The 19289-nt window shown below is 48.5% G+C and overlaps 1 protein-coding gene across 8 annotated transcripts in view; it reads right to left on the minus strand.

Moving 5' to 3' along the window:
• The window catches only part of SUFU (SUFU negative regulator of hedgehog signaling), a 110118-nt gene that overhangs the window by 27813 nt on the left and 63016 nt on the right, over positions 1–19289 (minus strand). For 2 of the 8 annotated variants that reach the window (XM_059899821.1, XM_059899828.1), the window contains exons 4-9: positions 9701–9843; positions 8706–8791; positions 8345–8417; positions 5371–5724; positions 4929–5085; positions 3005–3116 (exon numbers count right to left, since the gene is read on the minus strand). In XM_059899821.1, coding sequence (XP_059755804.1) covers positions 3005–3116; positions 4929–5085; positions 5371–5724; positions 8345–8417; positions 8706–8791; positions 9701–9843 — 925 coding nt within the window. The remainder of the gene's footprint in view (positions 1–3004; positions 3117–4928; positions 5086–5370; positions 5725–8344; positions 8418–8705; positions 8792–9700; positions 9844–19289) is intronic. The other 6 variants (XM_059899826.1, XM_059899825.1, XM_059899824.1 and 3 more) reach the window with 5 other exon arrangements.

The raw sequence follows: 19289 nt of genomic DNA on the forward strand, positions 1-19289 counted from the left end.
TCTGGTATAAATGAGACAATTATGACACATCTTGTTATCTCTGGGGTTTGGAAGCACTGAGCCTGGCGGCATGTCTTCCCTAGAGTTAAATACAAACAGTAAGCTTCTAACATGGGGCTTTAGCCTTGTCCTCGGTGCCAAGGGAGCAGTCTCTACTCATGCTCTGACTAGTTAGAGGAGGTCCACCTATGAGGGTGAGAGGCACAGTCTGGGGTGTCCCTCACGCGGTCCCTGAGAATGGAGTAAGGAGGGTCACACCAGGTTAACGGCTGAGGGACTGCCCTAAGTGCCACCCTTTTCTCACCTTGGCCAAGTTACTTATTAGCCTCTCTGTACCTCACTCAGTTTCCTCATCTATAAAAGGGGGATCATAAGATTATCTACTTCACAGAGTGACTATGAGGATGGTATAAAGCACTTGGAACATTACCTGGCACTTGCACCTGATCAGTGTTAGTCGCCATTAAGGTGGGAAAAGAGCAAGTGCCTGACTCCCTCAGGTAGGCCAGAGCCCAGCTGCTAATACCCAGGCTCCATCGGCTCTTCTGAACCTCTGCTCTACCTCCACAGCCTTCTCAAACCACGCTCAGGCCCATAAGACTATGCATCAGAGCCCCAGCCCAGAAAGCCTGACTAAAGGAAATCGGACACGAAGACACAATAGGGCCCATGCCGGTCACTCCCCCACAGGGAGAGGAGCAAACGCTAGTGCCAGCACATTTTGGGCCGGCTTTCTCAGTCACAATCCATGCAGTTTATCTGAAACCAGGTCAGGTCCCAGGGTGGGCAGCACAGATATTACAGTCGTGCGTGCTAATCTGAACTGAGGCCGCCGTCATCGATCCTGAGGTGACAGGGAGCTGGAGACTTGAGGGAGGGTTGGAAAATGTTCTTGGCAAAGGAGGAACCATTTCTCAACCAACTGCTAACAAATTGGTAACCAGCACTGACAGCCTTAGAGGAGACATTCCGATTCCCTTCAGACTGCAGATTCCAGCACCTTGGAGACACGACTGGGTCCTTGAGCTGCAGGGAGGGGAGATGACCCCAGATGGCTGCACCTCTGATCTATTCCCATCCATCTCTCTGTAGCTCAGCCAACTCAGGTCGAAGAGTGGAGGCTGCAGCCTCTGCCCTGTGTCTACAGATTGCCCTTGGACCAGATCCGATGTCCCACTGCCCAGTAGGCTGAGTCTGGGCTGGATGTCTGCATCCAGGAACTCTGTGCGCCTTACAATGTCTCGGGGTGCAGCAGCTGGAAGTACGCCCTAGACTGGGAGTGAGATCTCAGACTTGTCTCAGATGTACAGTAGGGGCAAGTGGGCTGCCTCCACAGGAGCCCATGCCCTTCTGCCCAGAAACCCAGACCTTTGGAGGTGGAAGGGCCACCTGGACTGACTATCACAAGTTATGGGGCAATCTGCTTGAGCCTTTAAGCCTTCAATTACCTCCCGACCTCCCATCAGTGCCAACGGGGCCCAGAGGAAGAGGCCAAGCTCAGGGCATGCGAAGGAGTATGGCCCTGGGACAGGGTCCAGACTCACAGGTGGAGAGTTTCCAGATGCCCCACGACTCAGCCTGGCCATCTGCTCCTGCCAGGGGAAGATGGTGCCTTAAGCCAGCTCCTTCAAGGCGGCTGGCTGCAGAAATCCACTGGCTGGAGTTGAAAGCTGCTTGGAGGTGGCAGTGGAGGCTTCTCCAGGCTCTTGCAAAAGAGCTCTACTCTCATGACTTCTGGATGGCAGATTCTTCAGGTGGGCCACCTTGGGCGGCCAGAGTAACTCTCCCTACTCCACAATCTGCTCCCAGGTTGCAGCCTCGACTTTAACCAGCCAGGCCTCCCCTGTTCCATCCCTGTCAGCTTCTTTACCTGCTTGTTAAAATTCCAGGGCACCTTCAATGCCCATCTCATGTCCTTCCTCCTCCAAGAAGCCCTCCCTAACTACTCCAGATCATGCTGACTTGACCCTTCTGTAGCACATTAGATCATTACCATTTCTGGGGATCGTGGATGAGCAACTGGAGCTAGAATTCAAAGGAACTATTTCCAACAAATTACATCCACAGCCAGAATCATTCCAATTAATTGACTGTTTCAGTTCATGTGCCCCCAAAAGAGCCTACACCCCTGATAGCCCTCTGGGTCCTGAGCCTGCCACACAGCAAGTGTGTAATAAAGACTTCTCAGAAGAAGGACGGATCATCCTGGTCTTGCAGGAGTGGTCCGCCTCCCTGTTAGCCCAGGGCACAGCAACTTCCTCTCTGGCAGGCAGGGTTCCTGCTCTGGGCTGCCAGCTCCCAGGCATCCCCTGCCAGCAGCTATTCCCTAGAGCTGCCCTGGGACTAAGGGCAGAGCGTGGTGCCCAGCTCCAGCTCTGCCCACCATTCGCCCCCATCAGAGGAAGAGAGGTCAGCAGGAAGTGGATCTGACCTCTGGGGTGGTCACAGTCTCTCCTAAGAGCTATAGGGGCTCTTGGACAGACAGCAGAGGCCTGCAGAGGACTTCCCTTCCCTGGGCCCCATGGAAGGGAGGCAGGAAGAAGGGCCTCAGCAGCAGGCGTCCAGTCCGGGGCTGGCCAGACAGGGAGGCCCCTGGGGTTGCAGCTATCAGCCGGAGACCAGGCTCCAGGAAGGAAGGAAGGGCAACTCTGGCCGAAGCCGAGATAAGGAAGGGAATCGTGCTCAGCACAATGGGCTCCCACAAGGCTGGGAGGCCCCAAGTCAGATTTTGCCCCAACTTGGCCTCCCATCTGCTCACACAGCCCATGTAAATATTTACTGTTGTTTATATTTCTGGTCTGCTGCGTCCCCTCTGAGGCCCTTACAACCCACAGATCTGTGTGTCCCAGAGACCCTGAGTCCATCCAGCAAGGCCTCTGGGCATTGTTCTCTCTCATGCAAGCCACAGGGACAGGCCCTGAAGGACAAAACTGCCCCCTTGTCCCAGTCCCGGGACACTGCTGTCAGGAAGCTAGACTAACCCCTCTGGGGGCAGGGCACTTACGGGGCCCGGTCGTGGGTGAGGCCGTTCTGCCGCTGGGGGTTGATTGGCGGAAGGACGGGTTTGCTGTTGATCTCAAGTCCTCTCCTCAAGGTCTCCCGGATCTGCTCCGTGTCTGCAATGACACCATTAAGTTACCTGATGGCCCTCTGGGGCCCCAGCATCCCCATCCCTGTCCTTGGACCCTGGCTCTGCTGATGTGCTGGGGAAAGGCCCCCACAAAGGCTGGTCCTGAGGCCACTCTAGGCATCAGCTGTGCGATCTGAGTGCAGCATGAGGACACAGGGCAGACGAGGCATCGTGTGCTCTGGAAACTTCTGGTCTGAAGAGCACCATTCGTGTAGAAGACAAGGAATGGCCTCTGGACCGCAGAAGGGCACTCTCCAAGGCAGGGCTCTCCTCCACTGTCCTTTCCCATCCTGTGTCACAGGCCCTAGGCTTACGCCTAACATGGCTCCAGACAGTGACTCACAAGACAGCCACTGCCCAAGACCACCCAGGGATTCTACCCACTTAACAGATGCCAGTCCAGTAAGGGCTGCGAGTGCTCTGCCATGAATGAGCAGGCGTCCCTTACACACGTTCCTGGGTTCTGGGTGGTCAGCTGGTATCTGACCCTGCCACCCCTTCCCCTTGGGCCGGGTCAGGGGGATACTGAGTCATCTCCCCACCTTGGTACTATCCCAGGGAACCCTGCCTCTCCACGGGTCTGCCAAGGGCCAGGAGGTGACAAAGGAGTCCCCTGGTTGAATTATTCCTTTGCAAGGTGCTTTTCTGGTCTTTGGGGTGAAGCTTACTAGCCTGGTCCCCTATATTGAGATTTTCGTCTAAGATTTACTTCTGCAAACTGCAAACACACACAAAAAAGCAAATTAACGTTTGTTGGTTAAAGGGTGGGCTTAGAGGATGGAGGTGATTATTAACGTTTCTAGTGTTTGACTTGTTATAGTGGCATGGATCTTACTTTTACAATTTTTTCAAAAATAGCCAATGATGGTTGAAATTTTGGACAAAACTGTGAATCCCTCCTTAAATTAGCTCTTTTGTCAAAAGCAACTGAATGATTCTAATAACTGTACACTCTCTCAGAATCTCCCCAGGGCTTGACACATCATTAGAATAAGCAGGAAGGAAAGAAAGGGGTCAGATATTTGCACTAGGGGTTTAAGTTGTTTTTTATGGAAAGAAAACCTTTTATAAGTGCGGTCACATGCGCTGGTATTTTATTCAGGACTCTAGGTATCTTACTCTTCAAAAGGTAAGAAAAGGTGGAAGAATTGAAAAAGGAAGTAGAAAAAGCAGCAGTAATCACATCTGTGTAAACGGCTGCTTTTCTTTTGGAGTTAGTTAGGGATGCCCTTTCTTAAAAACCACAACTGTTTCGCTAACCAAGACCAGCATGGTGAGCTTCCAACAGGGGAGCCATATCCTCCTTCCCCAAGGCCCCCCGACAAAATGCAGCAGGTAAGGGTGCCCTGCCTATGCCCGTTACATTATATCTGCAAGAGAGTGGGGTGGGGAAGTTTGCAAACTGGCCTCACACTCAGGCCTCTCTTGTCTGAGGCCTGGGAGGGCCCAAGGCCAGAGTGATCCTCAGGTCTGGCATGGCTTTCAGGCTAGAGCTGGGCCCTGTGTCAATTCTGTGGGTGGCCGATGCTTGTTCTCTTGCACTTGGGTGGACTATGGCTGTTTCCTGTAACTGTTCTAGGGCTTCCACTCACCTCCCTGACCTCAGATAGCAAGGGGCAAATCTAAAACACAATGGTCACTGCTGGAAGTGCAATCTGAAATACACACAGGAAACACAGGAGAAACGGGTCAGTAAAGCTCCCTTCATTCCACCCTGCTGAAGACCTCACTTGCTGTTTAAATCCTGCCAGGAAATACTGAAACCCGGCCTGGGGAAAGGGAAGGCGATGGCTCCCACCTTTGCCAGAGAGCCGCCGGGGCTGAGTGCCGATGCAAATGCTCCGGCTGTCCTCGTCGTCCTCGGGGGGCCGGCTCAGGTCATCCCAGGCACACTTGGCGCTGACACCGCTCAGGTTGGACCCGTCCGTCTCAATGCCTTTGTCAACTCTCTCCTGCTTGGAAAGAGTCAAAGAGCCGGAGTTCCTTCAGCGAACCGGTGGCCCAAGGTCACCACCACCTTTCCCATGTTTACTGAGCCCTGGTAAGAGCTGAGCACGGGACAGGTGCCAGAAGAGCAGGGTCTCTGACCTTATTCTGCCCTGGTTACTAACGCGTGGCGGTCTCCGCCAGCCACGGGTCTCCTCCAGGGGAACCAGGAATTAGGAGAGCCGGGAAGAATGAAAATCCCAAGGGAAGCGTCTCCTCTCCCATCAGCCTTCCAGTAAAGTGACTGTCATTACCCGCTTCAGAGCTCCGACTCTGCCCACCCTGTGCTGGCCCGTGGAGCTGATGTGGCAGAGCCAGGAACCACCCTCCTGAGGAAAGGCACAGTCCTTCCTCTCCTCACTGATCACCCCGTCGCTGCTCCAGAGGCCAGGGTGGAAGCCGGCCACAGGCGGGAGAGGCGGGGACTCAGCCCAATTTCTCCGACTCCATACCTGCAGTTTTCTCTTCCAACAGCAGAGGGTGTGGTCACACAGGGAAGAGTCCCCAGAGAGCAGAAGGGCCGGACTTCCCCTTGCTGCATTGCTGACTTGTTTGGCCAAGAATTCTGGATGGAGATTCTTTTCCATTTCTGAGACTGAATCAGGGGCCTGGAGGGCAGTGACCATCTTTAGAGCCCACCAGAGGCCCTGCCTTCGCACAGGCCTTGACACTTCTGAGTCCAAACACTCTCCAAATGGCCTCGAGGAAGAGCTAAACACAAACACCTGGGATTTCTGGTAAAACAAATTGTGATGTTGGGCTTTGGATGAAAGGTCATCTGGGAGGCTCCCGCAACCTTGTTCATAAACAGTCATGTAGGCCAAATAGAGCTCCTGAGTCAGTACTTCAGTAAGAGTCTGCTCCTCCCTGTCTGGGGGACCTTCTCCCCATGGCGCCACAGGCTCCAAACAGGCCTGCTGCTCGGCCAGGGAGCCCATCCAGGGAAGCACAAGGTAAGCTTACAGAGGGTCCTTATTTCTTGAGACCAGTCAGCAGGTGGCCCTGGCCCGATGCCTCCTTCCCATCAATCCCATTCTCCTCCTCTCCGGTGCTAGCAGCAGCCTAGGCAAAACTGGGGATTCTGAGCAGAGGCATGGGAGGCTGATGACAGGGAGTGGCTCTCTGTGCTCGAACCAGGGGCGTGTGAGCCCTAGTTTGCTTGGGGTGGAGTCTACGCTTTTCCCGCTCCACTGGCCACCCTGAGGCGCCTCACCTAAGCAAGGAGCTCAGGACACCTCTTGGCTCAACAAGCTCAGCCCACTTACTTTATGAGTAAACAAGAAAGGGTGAAGACGCAGAGGAGTTCAGAGACTTGTCCACGCACATAGCTGGCTAGTGGTAGAGCTTGGAGCAAAGGACCAGGAGCAGCTCTAAAACAAACGGTCTGCAAGCAGGCCCCAGAGACACAAGCGAGCACATAGGAGCTCCCAGTGGGTGCACAGAGCCCCCAGGAAAGGAAGCTGGACTTTCTCACCAAGGTGCCCCTGCTTGCTTTTTTTTTTTTTTTTTTTAATATAATCCTTCTCTTTATAAATTTATTTATTTTTGGCTGTGTTGGGTCATCGTTGATGCGTGCAGGCTTTCTCTGGATGCGGCGAGCGGGGGCTACTCTTCGTTGCGGTGCGCAGGCTTCTCATTGCGGTGGCTTCTCTTGTTGCGGAGCACAGGCTCTAGGCATGTGGGCTTCAGTAGCTGTGGCTCACGGGCTCCAGAGCGCAGGCTCAGTAGTTGTGGCGCACGGGCTTAGCTGCTCCGCGGCATGTGGGATCTTCCCGGACCAGGGCTCGAACCTGTGTCCCCTGCATTGGCAGGTGGATTCTTAACCACTGAGCCACCAGGGAAGCCCCCCCTGCTTGCTTTTAAAGAACACTAGGCGCTCTGGGTCCTGCTGGCTGGCCTCAGGGGCGCCTGAAGACTAGGGAGGAGAACTGTTCTCAGCATGCAGAGAAAGGATGGGCTGCTTACCCTAGTAGCTTAAAGGATCAGGTGCTTTCTTAGCACTTGGCACCTAGGACAGGGGCCAAACAACAGCCCATGGTGCCCCGTGCTGGATCCCAGTGTGGCTGCAGAACAAGGGCTTAGGGAAACATAGCCTTCGTGGTTCCTGGTTCTTGCATAAGCAGAAGCTACAAAGAAACCAAGTTTAAAGTAGAGATAACAGAGCATATCCTGGCAGCAATTGGAAAGCTGCAGTGTTCAAGGCACTAGAAAAACAGAGGAGCATCATCTGTGAATGAGTAGGCCTTCTGCCCAAGAACTCCCAGGTCTGCAGTAAATAGCCGAGGGACTGCTGGCTACATGTCCGCCTGCTACCTCTCCCGGCCACCTTCCACCCTTCCTAAAGGACATATAACTCCTGGCAGCAGCCTGTGGCCTACCAGATTTTTACAGAGGCATAAAATATTCAGAGATGGCAATGACCCGCAATGGGAAGGGGCAAAGAAGAAGGAGGCAGGCACGTGCCAGGCACATTATTAGCTGTCTGCGGTTCCTGCTTCAGGAGCTGCCAATAAGAAAGGAAGTTATGCTCTACGTGGCTTTCAAAATTCACCTTCTTACAAACAGTGCTGCTTCTAAAAAACCCGAAGACAACACTGACACTCTGTACAGGTGGGCCACAGCGAGTGAGAACTGCAGGCCTGTGTGTATAGAGACTTCCTTTTATATATGAAGGGATGCCAACCTAGCCAGGGGAGGAGCTCAGTGTCTGACTACCCAAGATGAAAAATGTATCTAAAAGGGGGATGGGATCATTAGACCAATCAGCGCTCCCCCCCTGCAGCTGGGCTGTGGGGTCACTATCACCCGTTCTACTGTCTGTTACAGGGTGGCGGTGGCAATGGGGTGGCTTCCTGAAAGAAACTCTGTGTTCTTCTAAGAAGGGGAACATGGCAGGATGAGTACTGGGCAAGAAATATCCACTATACTGATTTTCTTTCCTTGCTAGTGATCCGATTTTTTGGTCAGGTTTATTGATGTATAATTTGTATTCAATAAAATCAATCCTTTCAAAATGCAAAAAAACATATGTCTAAGACAAGTTTTCCTGGCCTGAAATCTCTGCTCCCTTATGTGCTCTGCAGAATTCAGAGGACAAATTCCAAATCATGCCATATTTCTACTCACTCACAAATAAAGCTCCTCCGTTTTCCCAGGATGAAAGCCAGTGTTATTTGGAAGAAGCCTAGGCACAGTGTGCTAGAAAGGTTTTCCTCACTCAAGACATACTTGCAGGTGTGGATCGATCTCAAATATGGTCTCTCCCCTCCTCATGTCAGTTATCAGCCAGGGGCCGCCAGCGCTGTGGACAAGGAAAGGGGACAGGATGGTAACTGAGGGTCTGGGGCTGATGGGCTGGGTCTACAGCCTGCCCTGTTTGCTGCCCCCGGCCCAGAACACAGGGGATTGGTTAGTGGCCAGAGACAGTCAGGGAGAGTGATCAGGAAGCCCCAGTCTGAAAACCCAGAGCCTGAAAACCCAGAGCCTGAGCAGCAATGTAAGGGGGCGCCCACATGTGGAGGGAAGGAGGGGTTCCCAAGCCCAGGCCCGGGGACCCCGCCCCCATCTCATAGTGCAGGGGTGTACTCACATGGGTACCGTCCGCAGCAGCTCCAGGATGCCCTGCCCATTCCACTGCTGGGCTGCGTGGAGCTCCTCGGTGCAGACGCCAACAATCTGAGACCCCGGGACAAAGATGCCATTGTGCGTTAATGGCCATTCCTCCAACCCACCCGGAAGGTCAGCTACCCAGGCTCTCTTAGTATCACCCAAGTTGGGGGACCACAGGCAGGATCTGTGCTCAGGGGCTGATGTGTCCAAAGTGGGATGGTTCCTTTAGAAGGGAACAGTGTCCTGGCTAGCAGATGGATGGGTCCACACACAGGACACTGAGGTCTGACCCTTGCCCTGCTGTGATGGCTCAGGGGTCTGGGTGACACAGAGCCTAGCCCTAGACTGCAGAAGAGAAAATCAGGGCCCTGCCAACTCAGGATGGGTCCCCAGCCCATGTCTCTGGAAGCAGGGGAGGTGCAGGGAGATGCTCCTGCCCAGTCTAGGATCATGGGGATTGTAAACAGAGGAGATTTTGAGACCCTTCAAGCTTAGAACGATGACCAAAGGGCACCAGCAGCTCGCAGAGAAGCTCCCTTCCTTATCAGGGGCTGAGCCTTAGAGTAAATCTCAAAGGAAACAACTGAACTTTCGCACAGACCCCACCATGATCACAAGCAGCCCGGGTGCAGCTGGGGTAGGTGCACGTCCCTTCCGGGTAAGGGAAAGTCCAGTCCAAAGCTGCCTGCCGGGAGGTCCTGTGCCTGTGGCTGTCTGGGTCTTACGAGTTCACAGAAATACCCTCCCTGCTATCCACTCAGTACAGCCATCCTTTCCTACCCAAATGGCCCCTGCCCCTGCCCCCTTACCCCATCTCAGCAGGTTAAATCAGGCCATCCGAATCTACCCGACAAACCATCAGAGGGACTAGAAAGTGGAAGAAGACCACAGGAAATCTCCGTTCCCTCACTGCCCCACCCAAGCCCTCCTGTCCTACCAGGAAAGGCTCAAGGCCAAGTCCAAGCTGCGCCTCACCTGGAGGAAGGTAACCACCCCAAAGGGTGTCTGCACGGGTTGCATCTGCGGGTCCTCTGTCAGCAACATGTGCTGAATTCTCGACTCGCTGTTATCCAAAGGGCTATGCCAAGACACGTGGTCCCCGCTGCAGAAGGTGTTCTCTGTGGACAGACGTGAGGGTCCTCAGCGACCGAGGCCCTGCAGCCAGGCCTGGAGCCCGACCCGGGGTCTCAGAAGCCCAGGCTGGGAGGCTCCCCAGCCTTCCAAGGTGGCCCCTGTGAAGGAGGGGACGCATTCACTTGGATGGGAGCAAAGAGTATGGCTACTGCCCCTAAACCAAACACGTTCCTGCTCGCCAATTCTGCCAGCCTTCGGTGGAAGACGACGGGCTGCCAGTGTGGCTGCCTGCTTGGCCCGGCAAGTCCAAAGACTTCTGGCGTCTTTGCTTCCCCAGCACCTTCACTTATTCGGGCGGCGGGGGACAGCCACAATCGGGTCTGCCAAGAAAGAATAAAGTGCTTTACTGTGGGACCATCCTGGCCAGGAGTCCACAGGGAGGCTGGAGGGCAATAAAACCCTTCACCTTGGAAAAACATACCAGGATTTCTGTGCAGCTGAAATAGTGTTCAAATAGGAACTCCCTGCCTTGGAGGGCTTTTGAGATCTGTCACCAGTTTCTCACAGGTAGACAGATTCAGGGAATAGTTCCTCATTAGATGGAGGTCTGACTTTGCCTCACACACCTCGGCCGAGATGTGCAGCCCGGAGGGGCAGCTGTTCCCATGAGGACACAGGCATTGGGCCCAGGCTGCCCAAGAGAAACGTGCAAATACGGCCACCCTGTAGTCTCACTGTTGCCCTTCACACAGGCCCGCTGCTTTAAAGAAAGATGTTTAAGGTACCACAGCCACAAGGGAAAAACACCCAGATGCTATGACGTCTCCCAAACCCCGGACTCTCGCCTTGGGTGTCCTTCCACAGGTACTCTGCATTTACTAGCCTATAAGCATCTATAGGTCCTCTCCATTTTTTTTCCTTCACACCATTTTGCACATTTCATTTAAAATTATGTATCTTGGAGATCACTTCATATCAACACATAAAGAGTTACCTCATTCCTTTTTTGCCCCAGTTTTATTGAGGGGAAATTATTATTTATAATTGACATACAACACTGTATTTGTTTAAGGTGTACAACATAATGATTTGATATATGTATATATTGTTATATTATTACCACAATAAGCCCATCACCTCACATAGTTACAAATTTTTTTTCTTGTGATGAGAACTTTTAGGATCTACTCTCTTAGCAACTTTCAAATATACAACACAGTGCTGTTGACCATAGGCCACCATGCTGTATAATTACCTCCCCAGAACTTATAACTGGAAGTTTGTACCTCTTAACCCCCTTTACCCATTTCATCTAACCCTCCCCCACCTCCTCTCCCCTCTGGCAACCACCAGTCTGTTCTCTGTACCTATGAGCTTGGTTTTTGTTTTGTTTTCTTTTGTTCGTTTGTTTTATATATTTTTTAGATTCTACATATAAGTGATATCATATGGTATTGTCTATCTTTGTCTGACTTATTGCACTTAGCATAACATCCTCAAGGCCCATCCATGTTCCAAGTGGCAAGATTCCATTCTCTTTTATGGCTGAGTAGTATTCCATTGTGTATATATACCACTTTCTTTATCCATTCATCCATCAATGGACACTTAGATTGTCTCCATATCTTGGCTACTGTAAACAACACTGCGGTGAACATGAGGGTGTGTGTATCTTTTCAAATTAATGTTTTTGTTTTCCTCAGATACACCCAGAAGTGGAATTGCTGGATGAGATAGTAGTTTCTGTATTTCATTCTTTGAGGAACCTCCATACTATTTTCCAAGTGTCTGTACCAAGTTACATTCCCACCAACAGTACATAAGTGTTCCCTTTTTCCACGCTCCCACCAACACTTGTTATCTTTTGTCTTTTTGATGACAGCTGTTCTAACAGGTGTGAGGTGATATCTCACTGTAGTTTTTACTTACATTTCCCTGATTAGTGATGTTGAGCACATCTTCATGTAACTGTTGGCCATTTGTATGTCTTCTTTGAAAAAAGGTCTATTCAGTTCCTCTGCTCATTTTAAAATCAGATAGTTTGTTTTGGCTACTGAGTTGTATTAGTTTTAATTTTTTTGTATGAGTTATTTTTATATATTCGACATTAATCCTTTATCAGCTATATGATTTGCAAATATTTTCTCCCATTCAATAGGTTGTCTTTTCATTTTGTCAATGGTTTCCTCTTCTGTGCAGAAGCTCTTAGTTTAATGTAGTCTCACTTATTTATTTTTGCTTTTGATGTCTTTGCTTTTGGGGTCAAATCAAAAAAAAAAAATCACTGCCAAGACCAATGTGAAGGAGCTTACCCCCTATGTTTTCTCCTAGGAGTTTTATGGTTTCAGGTCTTACGTTCAAGTCTTTACACCATTTTGAGTAGAGTTCTGTGTACAGTGTAAGACAGGGGTCCAGTTTCAATTTTTTGGATGTGGCTGTCCAGTTCTTCCAACACCATTTATTGAAGAGACTATCCTTTCCCCCATTGTATATTCTTGGCTCCTTAGTTGTAAATTAATTGACCACATATGTGTGGGTTTATTTCTGGGTTCTTTACTCTGTTCCATGGATCTATATGTCTGTTTTTATTTATTTTATTTTACTTTTTTAATAAATTTATTTATTTATTTATTTATTTATTTATTTATGGCTGCGTTGGGTCTTCATTGCTGCGCTCAGGCTTTCTCTAGTTGCGGTGAGTGGGGGCTACTCTTCATTGCAGTTCGCAGCCTTCTCATTGTGGTGGCTTCTCTTGTTGCGGAGCATGGGCTCTAGGCATGCGGGCTTCAGTAGTTGTGGCATGAGGGCTCAGTAGTTGTGGCTCGCGGCCTCTAGGGCACAGGCTCAGTAGTTGTGGTGCACGGGCTTAGTTGCTCCGCGGCATGTGAGATCTCCCCAGACCAGGGCTCGAACCCGTGTTCCCTGCATTGACGGGCAAATTCTTAACCACTGCACCACCAGGGAAGTCCTATATGTCTGCTTTTAATGTCAATACTATACTGTTTTGGTTATTATAGTTTTGTATACTATAACTACCTCAATCTTTTTTTTTTTAATAATCATGAAGTAAGTTTGTATTTTTCATCCTGAAATTGTCCACTACTTCATCCTTTATATAGCTGTATAGTAGCTCATTGTCATCTGTTACTTATTTTATTTATTTATTTATTTATTTATTTGGCTGCATTGGGTGTTAGTTGCAGCACATGGGATCTTCATTGTGGCATGCGGGGTCTTTCGTTGTGGCATGCAGGCTCTTCGTTGCAGTGCACAGGCTCTCTAGCTGCAGCACACACGGGCTCTCTAGTTGTGGCGCATGGGCTCAGTAGTCCCGCAACAAGTGGGATCTTAGTTCCCCGACCAGGGATTGAACCCATGTCCCCTGCATTGGAAGGCGGATTCTTAACCACTGGACCACCAGGGAGGTCCCTGGTCTATTACTTATGATCTGGGAATTTCAACTGTTGAGATCTCTTCACTTTTTATCAATATTTAAAGTAACGTACAGCTCCAGGCAGAGCCAATCATAAACCCCCAAATTTCCCAATTTCTGCTTGGCCCACTCCTCCCAGATTTTCTCTCCTTTTACAGAAGTGTGTGTCTACAAGCAGCATGCATGATCTGCAAGTAAGAAAACAATACAACAAGTAAAAAGACTGATTAGTAATTAAAAGCTTCCCCCACAATAAAAAGTCTAGGCCCAATGGCTTCACTGTAAATTCTACCAAACATTTAGAGAAGAATTAATACCAATTCTTCATAAACTTTTGCAAAAATTAAAAGAATAGCTAACACTTCCCAATTCATTCTATGAAGCCCTGATACCAAAACCAGACAAAGGCACTGCAAGAAAAGAAAGCCATGGATCAATATCACTTATGCGTAGACACAAACATCTTCAACAAAAATACCAGCAGACTGAACACAGCCACATATAAAAAGGGTTATACACAATGACCAAGTGAGATTTATCCCAGAAATGCAAGTTTGGTTTAACATAAGAAAATCAATGTTATATACTATATCAATAGAATTGAGTTTTTTTTTAAAAATCACATGATCATCTCGATAGACAGAAAAAGCATTTACCAAAATCCAATACTTTTTTTTTTTAAATGAATTTATTTATTTAGTTAGTTTTGGCTGCGTTGGGTCTTCGTTGCTGTGTGGGGCTTTCTCTCTAGTTGCAGCGAGCGGGGGCTACTCTTCGTTATGGTGCGTGGGCTTCTCATTGAGGTGGCTTCTCTTTGTTGTGGAGCAAGGGCTCTAGGCGCACAGGCTTCAGTAGTTGTGGCGTGAGGGCTCAGTAGTTGTGGCTCGTGGGCTCTAGAGCGCAGGCTCAGTAGTTGTGGCGCACGGGCTTACTTGCTCTGCGGCATGTGGGATCCTCCTGGACCAGGGCTCGAACCCGTGTCCCCTGCATTGGCAGGTGGATTCTTAACCACTGCGCCACCAGGGAAGTCCCAAAATCTGAAACACTCAAACTAGGAATAGATGGGAACTTCCTCAACCTGTTAAAGCGTATCTACAAAAAACCTACAGCTAACATCATACTTGATGGTGAAAGACTGAATGATTTCCCTCTAAGATCAAGAACAAGACAGAGTTGCTGCCTCTCACCACTTCTATTCAATGTGGTATTAGAGGTTCTAACCAAGGCAATAAGGCAAGAAAGAGAAAAATCTGGATAGATTGAAAAGGAAATAAAACTATCTCTATTTATAGATGACATGATCTTATACATTGAAAACCCTAAGGAATCCACTTAAAAACTATGAGAAAAAACAAGTTCAGCAAGATTGCAGGGTACAAGAATAATATACAAAAGTCACTTGTATTTCTATACACTAGCAAGAACAATTTTGAAAATAAAATTTATAAAATAATTCCAGGGACTTCCCTGGTGATGCAGTGGTTAAGAATCCGCCTGCCAGGGCTTCCCTGGTGGCACAGTGGTTAAGAATCCACCTGCCAATGTGGGGGACATGGGTTCGAGCCCTGGTCCGGGAAGATCTCATATGCCACGGAGCAGCTAAGCCCGTGCACCACAACTACTGAGCCTGTGCTCTAGAGCCCGCGAGCCACAACTACTGAGCCCGTGTGCCACAACTACTGAAGCCCGCGCGCCTAGAGTCCATGCTCCACAACAAGAGAAGCCACCGCAATGAGAAGCACGAGCACTGCAACGAAGAGTAGCCCCCGCTCGCCACAACTAGAGAAAGCCCGCCCGCAGCAACAAAGACCTAATGCAGCCAAAAATAAATAATATCAATAAAAATGAATTTTAAAAAAAGAATCAAGTTGGATCCCTTCTTTAAACCATAAATAGAACTTAATTCAAAATGGATCACAGGCCTAACTATAATAGTTAAAACTCTTAGAAGAAACGTAAGAGTAAATCTTCTGACCTTGGATTAGGCAATGTTCTTAGATAGATACCAAAAGCACAAGCAAACTAAGAGTAGATAAACTGGACTTCATTAAAATCAAAACCTGTTGTGCTACAAGAAAGTGAAAGGAAATGCAAATTAAAACCACAATGAAATAACCACTTTACATCCATTAGGATTGCCATTTTAAAAATAAAAAAAATAAAACAAACAAAAAAACCCAGAAAATAACAGGTATTGGTGAGGATGTGGAAAAACTGGAACCCTTGTGCAATAGTGGTAGGGATGTAAAACAGTGGAACTGCTTTGGAAAACAATTTGGTGATTCCATGAAATACTAAACATGGAATTACCATACGACCCAGCAATTCCACTACGTATATACCCAAGAGAAATGAAGACATGTCCACACAAGGACTTGCATCTGAATGTTCACAGCAGCATTATTCATAATAGCCCAAAGGTGGAAACAACCCAAATGTCCATCAACTAATGAATGAATAAATAAAATGTGGTATATCCATACGATGGAATATTATTTGGCAACACAAAGTGCTGAAGTATTGATACATGCCACAACATGAACAACATAGCAAAAACATTATGCTAAGTGAGAAGCCAGTCACGAAAGGCCATGTGTGATTCCATTTATACAGAATGTCCTGAGTAGGCAAATCTATGGAGATAGACAGATTTGTAGTTGCCTAGGCCTGGGTTGGTTAAGGGGGAATCGGAAGTGACTGGTCTGGAGTTGCTTTTTGGGGTGATGGTGTCACAACTGTGAACTATAAGATATGTGAATTATATCTCAGTAAAGGTGATTTTTTAAAAGAATAAAGAAAATGCAGTAGGTGAAAGGGAAGAATCTTGCGGGAGAGGAAAAGTGGGAGAAGCAAGGCCCTGGATTGTTACTACCACCTCAGGTTAAGCAGCCTGGCCCAGGAGAAACCTAAGTTGTAATGCCCAGACATCACAGCATTTTATAGTCCAAATCACCTCAATGATCACCTGCTCCAGCATTTTCATTTTCTACAAATGAGGAAAGGATCCTCAAGACTGCCCAACGTCATGGAGCAAGCCAGTGAGGATGGGCAGAGTGTAACACCTCTCAAACATTTTTTGTTTTTTGAATTTTATTTTAGTTATGCAGCAGGTTCTTATTAGTTATCCATTGTATACACATCCGTGTACACATGTCAATCCCAATCGCCCAGTTCATCCCACCACCACCCCCACCCCCCGCTTTCCCCCCTCGGTGTCCATATGCTTGTCCTCTACATCTGTGTGTCTATTTCTGCTTGCAAACCGGTTCATCTGTACCATTTTTCTAGGTTCCACATGTATGCATTAATATACGATACCTGTTTTTCTCTTTCTGACTTACTTCACTCTGTATGACAGTCTCTAGGTCCATCCATGTCTCTACAAATGACCCAATTTCGTTCCTTTTTATGGCTGAGTAATATTCCATTGTATATATGTACCACATCTTCTTTATCCATTCGTCTGTCGATGGGCATTTAGGTTGCGTCCATGACCTGGCTATTGTAAATAGTGCTGCAGTGAACACTGGGGTGCATGTGTCTTTTTGAACTATGGTTTTCTCTGGGCCTCCCAAATTTTTGAGTCATCCATAACACCTGTTAGGATTTTTGACGTATCTATGTACACCTGCACTGTCACCTACATGTATTTTTCCCCCTAAAATTGACTCACTTTTTTTTAACCTAAACAAACTTACTTTAAAAGGAAACTTCATTAAAAAAAATAAAAAATAAACGGAAACTTCATATCACTGTACTAAATAATAAGAGAAATAGAAAATCAGTGTTGCTCACCGTAAAGTGGAAGATAACAACTTCAAAATAATTCAATGAAAAAAAGATATTAATTTATAACTGATACTGTTGCCTACCTAACATTGTTAAAAACTGAAATGAACAAGGGTTAAAGAGCTGTTAGAGGTTTAAAGAGTCAAACTGACAAACTCATTAGGATTGAATCAGAAGGGGGAAGATAGTCCTCACTATTCATGTCACTGAATGCCTTGTCCAGTTATCACTTAAAATCTCTTGCTGGCTTTGGCAAACCCTGGCAGACTGGTTAACCTTGCAGTTGGGAAGGCCCTGTTCCTATTTGCCTCTGCCCCTTACTAGCTGTGACCCTGGGCAACTTACCCAATCACAATCTATAAGCCTGTTTCCTCATCTGTAAGCAGGAAATAGTGGCCTACTCAGTGTGTGCTCCACGTTATTACTCCTGTACTGGAATACAGTATAGCTACTCCTATCCAGGTCCCAGTCCCTTTACCAGAAAACAGGACCGGCCACAGAACCTGTAGCTAACAGCAACTGCCAGTAGGTGGCACCATTGCTCCTGGTTTAAGGAAGAGCTGGGCCAGTAGTTCCCTCCAGCGCCCCACCTCTAGCTGACTTAGGCTGGAAACAGGGAAGAGGCTACAAAGGTTTGGAGTCATGACCTTTTATTAACCAGAAATAACATTGATTTAAAAATAAATGTTGTACCAACCCACACTGTTGAAATGAAATACGAATGACCAAAAGCTACTATGTACAGACAATTTGGGAAGGGGCTTAATTTAGGCAGCTGGGAGACAGGCCCCAGTCGCTGTTCCTGGACCAACACACCAGCCTGCGGGATCCAGAGTGAGTTAAAGGCAGGAGGGGGAGGAGACAGTGTTAACTACCCACAGAAAGGTTCAGAGAGCATGTAGCTAACAACCTCCCAGACCTGCCTGGTGGGGGAACCAGACTTATTAGCTCTGCTATGGCCAAGAAATGGTCTTTCTTAACAATGAAAGAGCCTTGGTCACAGTTTTCAAGCCTTGGACAAAGCCACAATGGGCTCATTCTTGAGTCCAGCCTGGTCTTTACGCCCCGGATGCTCAGCCCCATTCTGTGCGGAGCCACCGCGGGTCTCAGCACTCAGGCCCAGCACCCACCCCGGGAAGCCCTCAGACCCTTCAGAGGGGTTTTCAAATGCTAATACTGCCTCGGTTGGAGGCCCAGCTGTTCAGTCCAGTGGTTAGAGGCGCTTGCTCCCTCTCCCTTCCTCTCTCTGGTTCCCTGAAGCGTCCTTACCAAGATATTAGGATGCAAGTCCCTGAGACCCCAACCCAAACAGCACGGCAGAGGGGCCACCAGGGCTGTTCCAGGTGAGGCCTGGAGGTTTACTTCCCATTCTCTTCCCTCTTCCTCTGAGCTCTGCCTCCCAGTACCATGAGAAACCTCCCTCGGCTGCAGCCTCTTTGGCAAATTCACACCCTTCCACGGTGGCAAAGAGAGTCCAAAAACTGCTAGGTTCAGTTCTGCCCCTTGCTTTGTTTAAAGAAAGGTTTCATCACTCAATGTCTCTTTCCCCATTAACAAACAACTCCCTGGCAAGAACTCTTAAAAGATGGGGGGGCCGTATGGCTGTGCAGATCCTAACTGACCCCTCGAACTGGCTGTCACCCTACCCCACTTCCCAAACATCCAGCTTTAGTCATGGTGGTTTGAAGTTGGACTGTGCCGGATATAAAAAGTTAGCAAAACCTAGGGAAATGGGTTGCAGAAGAAAACGGCTATTGTTCGCAAAATAATTAGTGCTGCCTTTGAAACACTGAGAAACAAGTGCATTCTTCAAGAGTTCTTAATTCATCCCAACTCTGGAGAGTGACTGTCTGTCTCCATTCTGTGTGGAAGTACAGGCCCAGTGGTGTTTCACACAATAGTTCAGAAAGCAATGTCCCACCCACAACATTCCATCTCCGTGGTCAGAATCCATATGCTTGGTCCGAGGAGAAAGGGTTAATGTTGTCTTTTGGAGCCCCAAAAAGAGGGTTTCTCATGGCTGACGCTTGGAGCCCCGTGTTTGGAGATGGCTACATGCATTCCAGAGACAGAGAGCAAGGGCAGGAAACCCAGCTGAACTGGGCCAGGTGTCAAAGGGGTGGCGGGTCTGCAAGAAGCGTTTTAGGGAGTGCAGGAAAATGGAAGGTGGATCAAAGCAGGTTGGTAGACTGGAGTCTGTCAACTTTCTTTTTTTAAAGTCTTTATTGAATTTGTTACAATAGTGCTTCTTCTGTTTTATGTTTCGGT

Source organism: Balaenoptera ricei, chromosome 16 (genome assembly GCF_028023285.1).
Source record: "Balaenoptera ricei isolate mBalRic1 chromosome 16, mBalRic1.hap2, whole genome shotgun sequence".
NCBI lineage: Eukaryota > Metazoa > Chordata > Mammalia > Artiodactyla > Balaenopteridae > Balaenoptera > Balaenoptera ricei.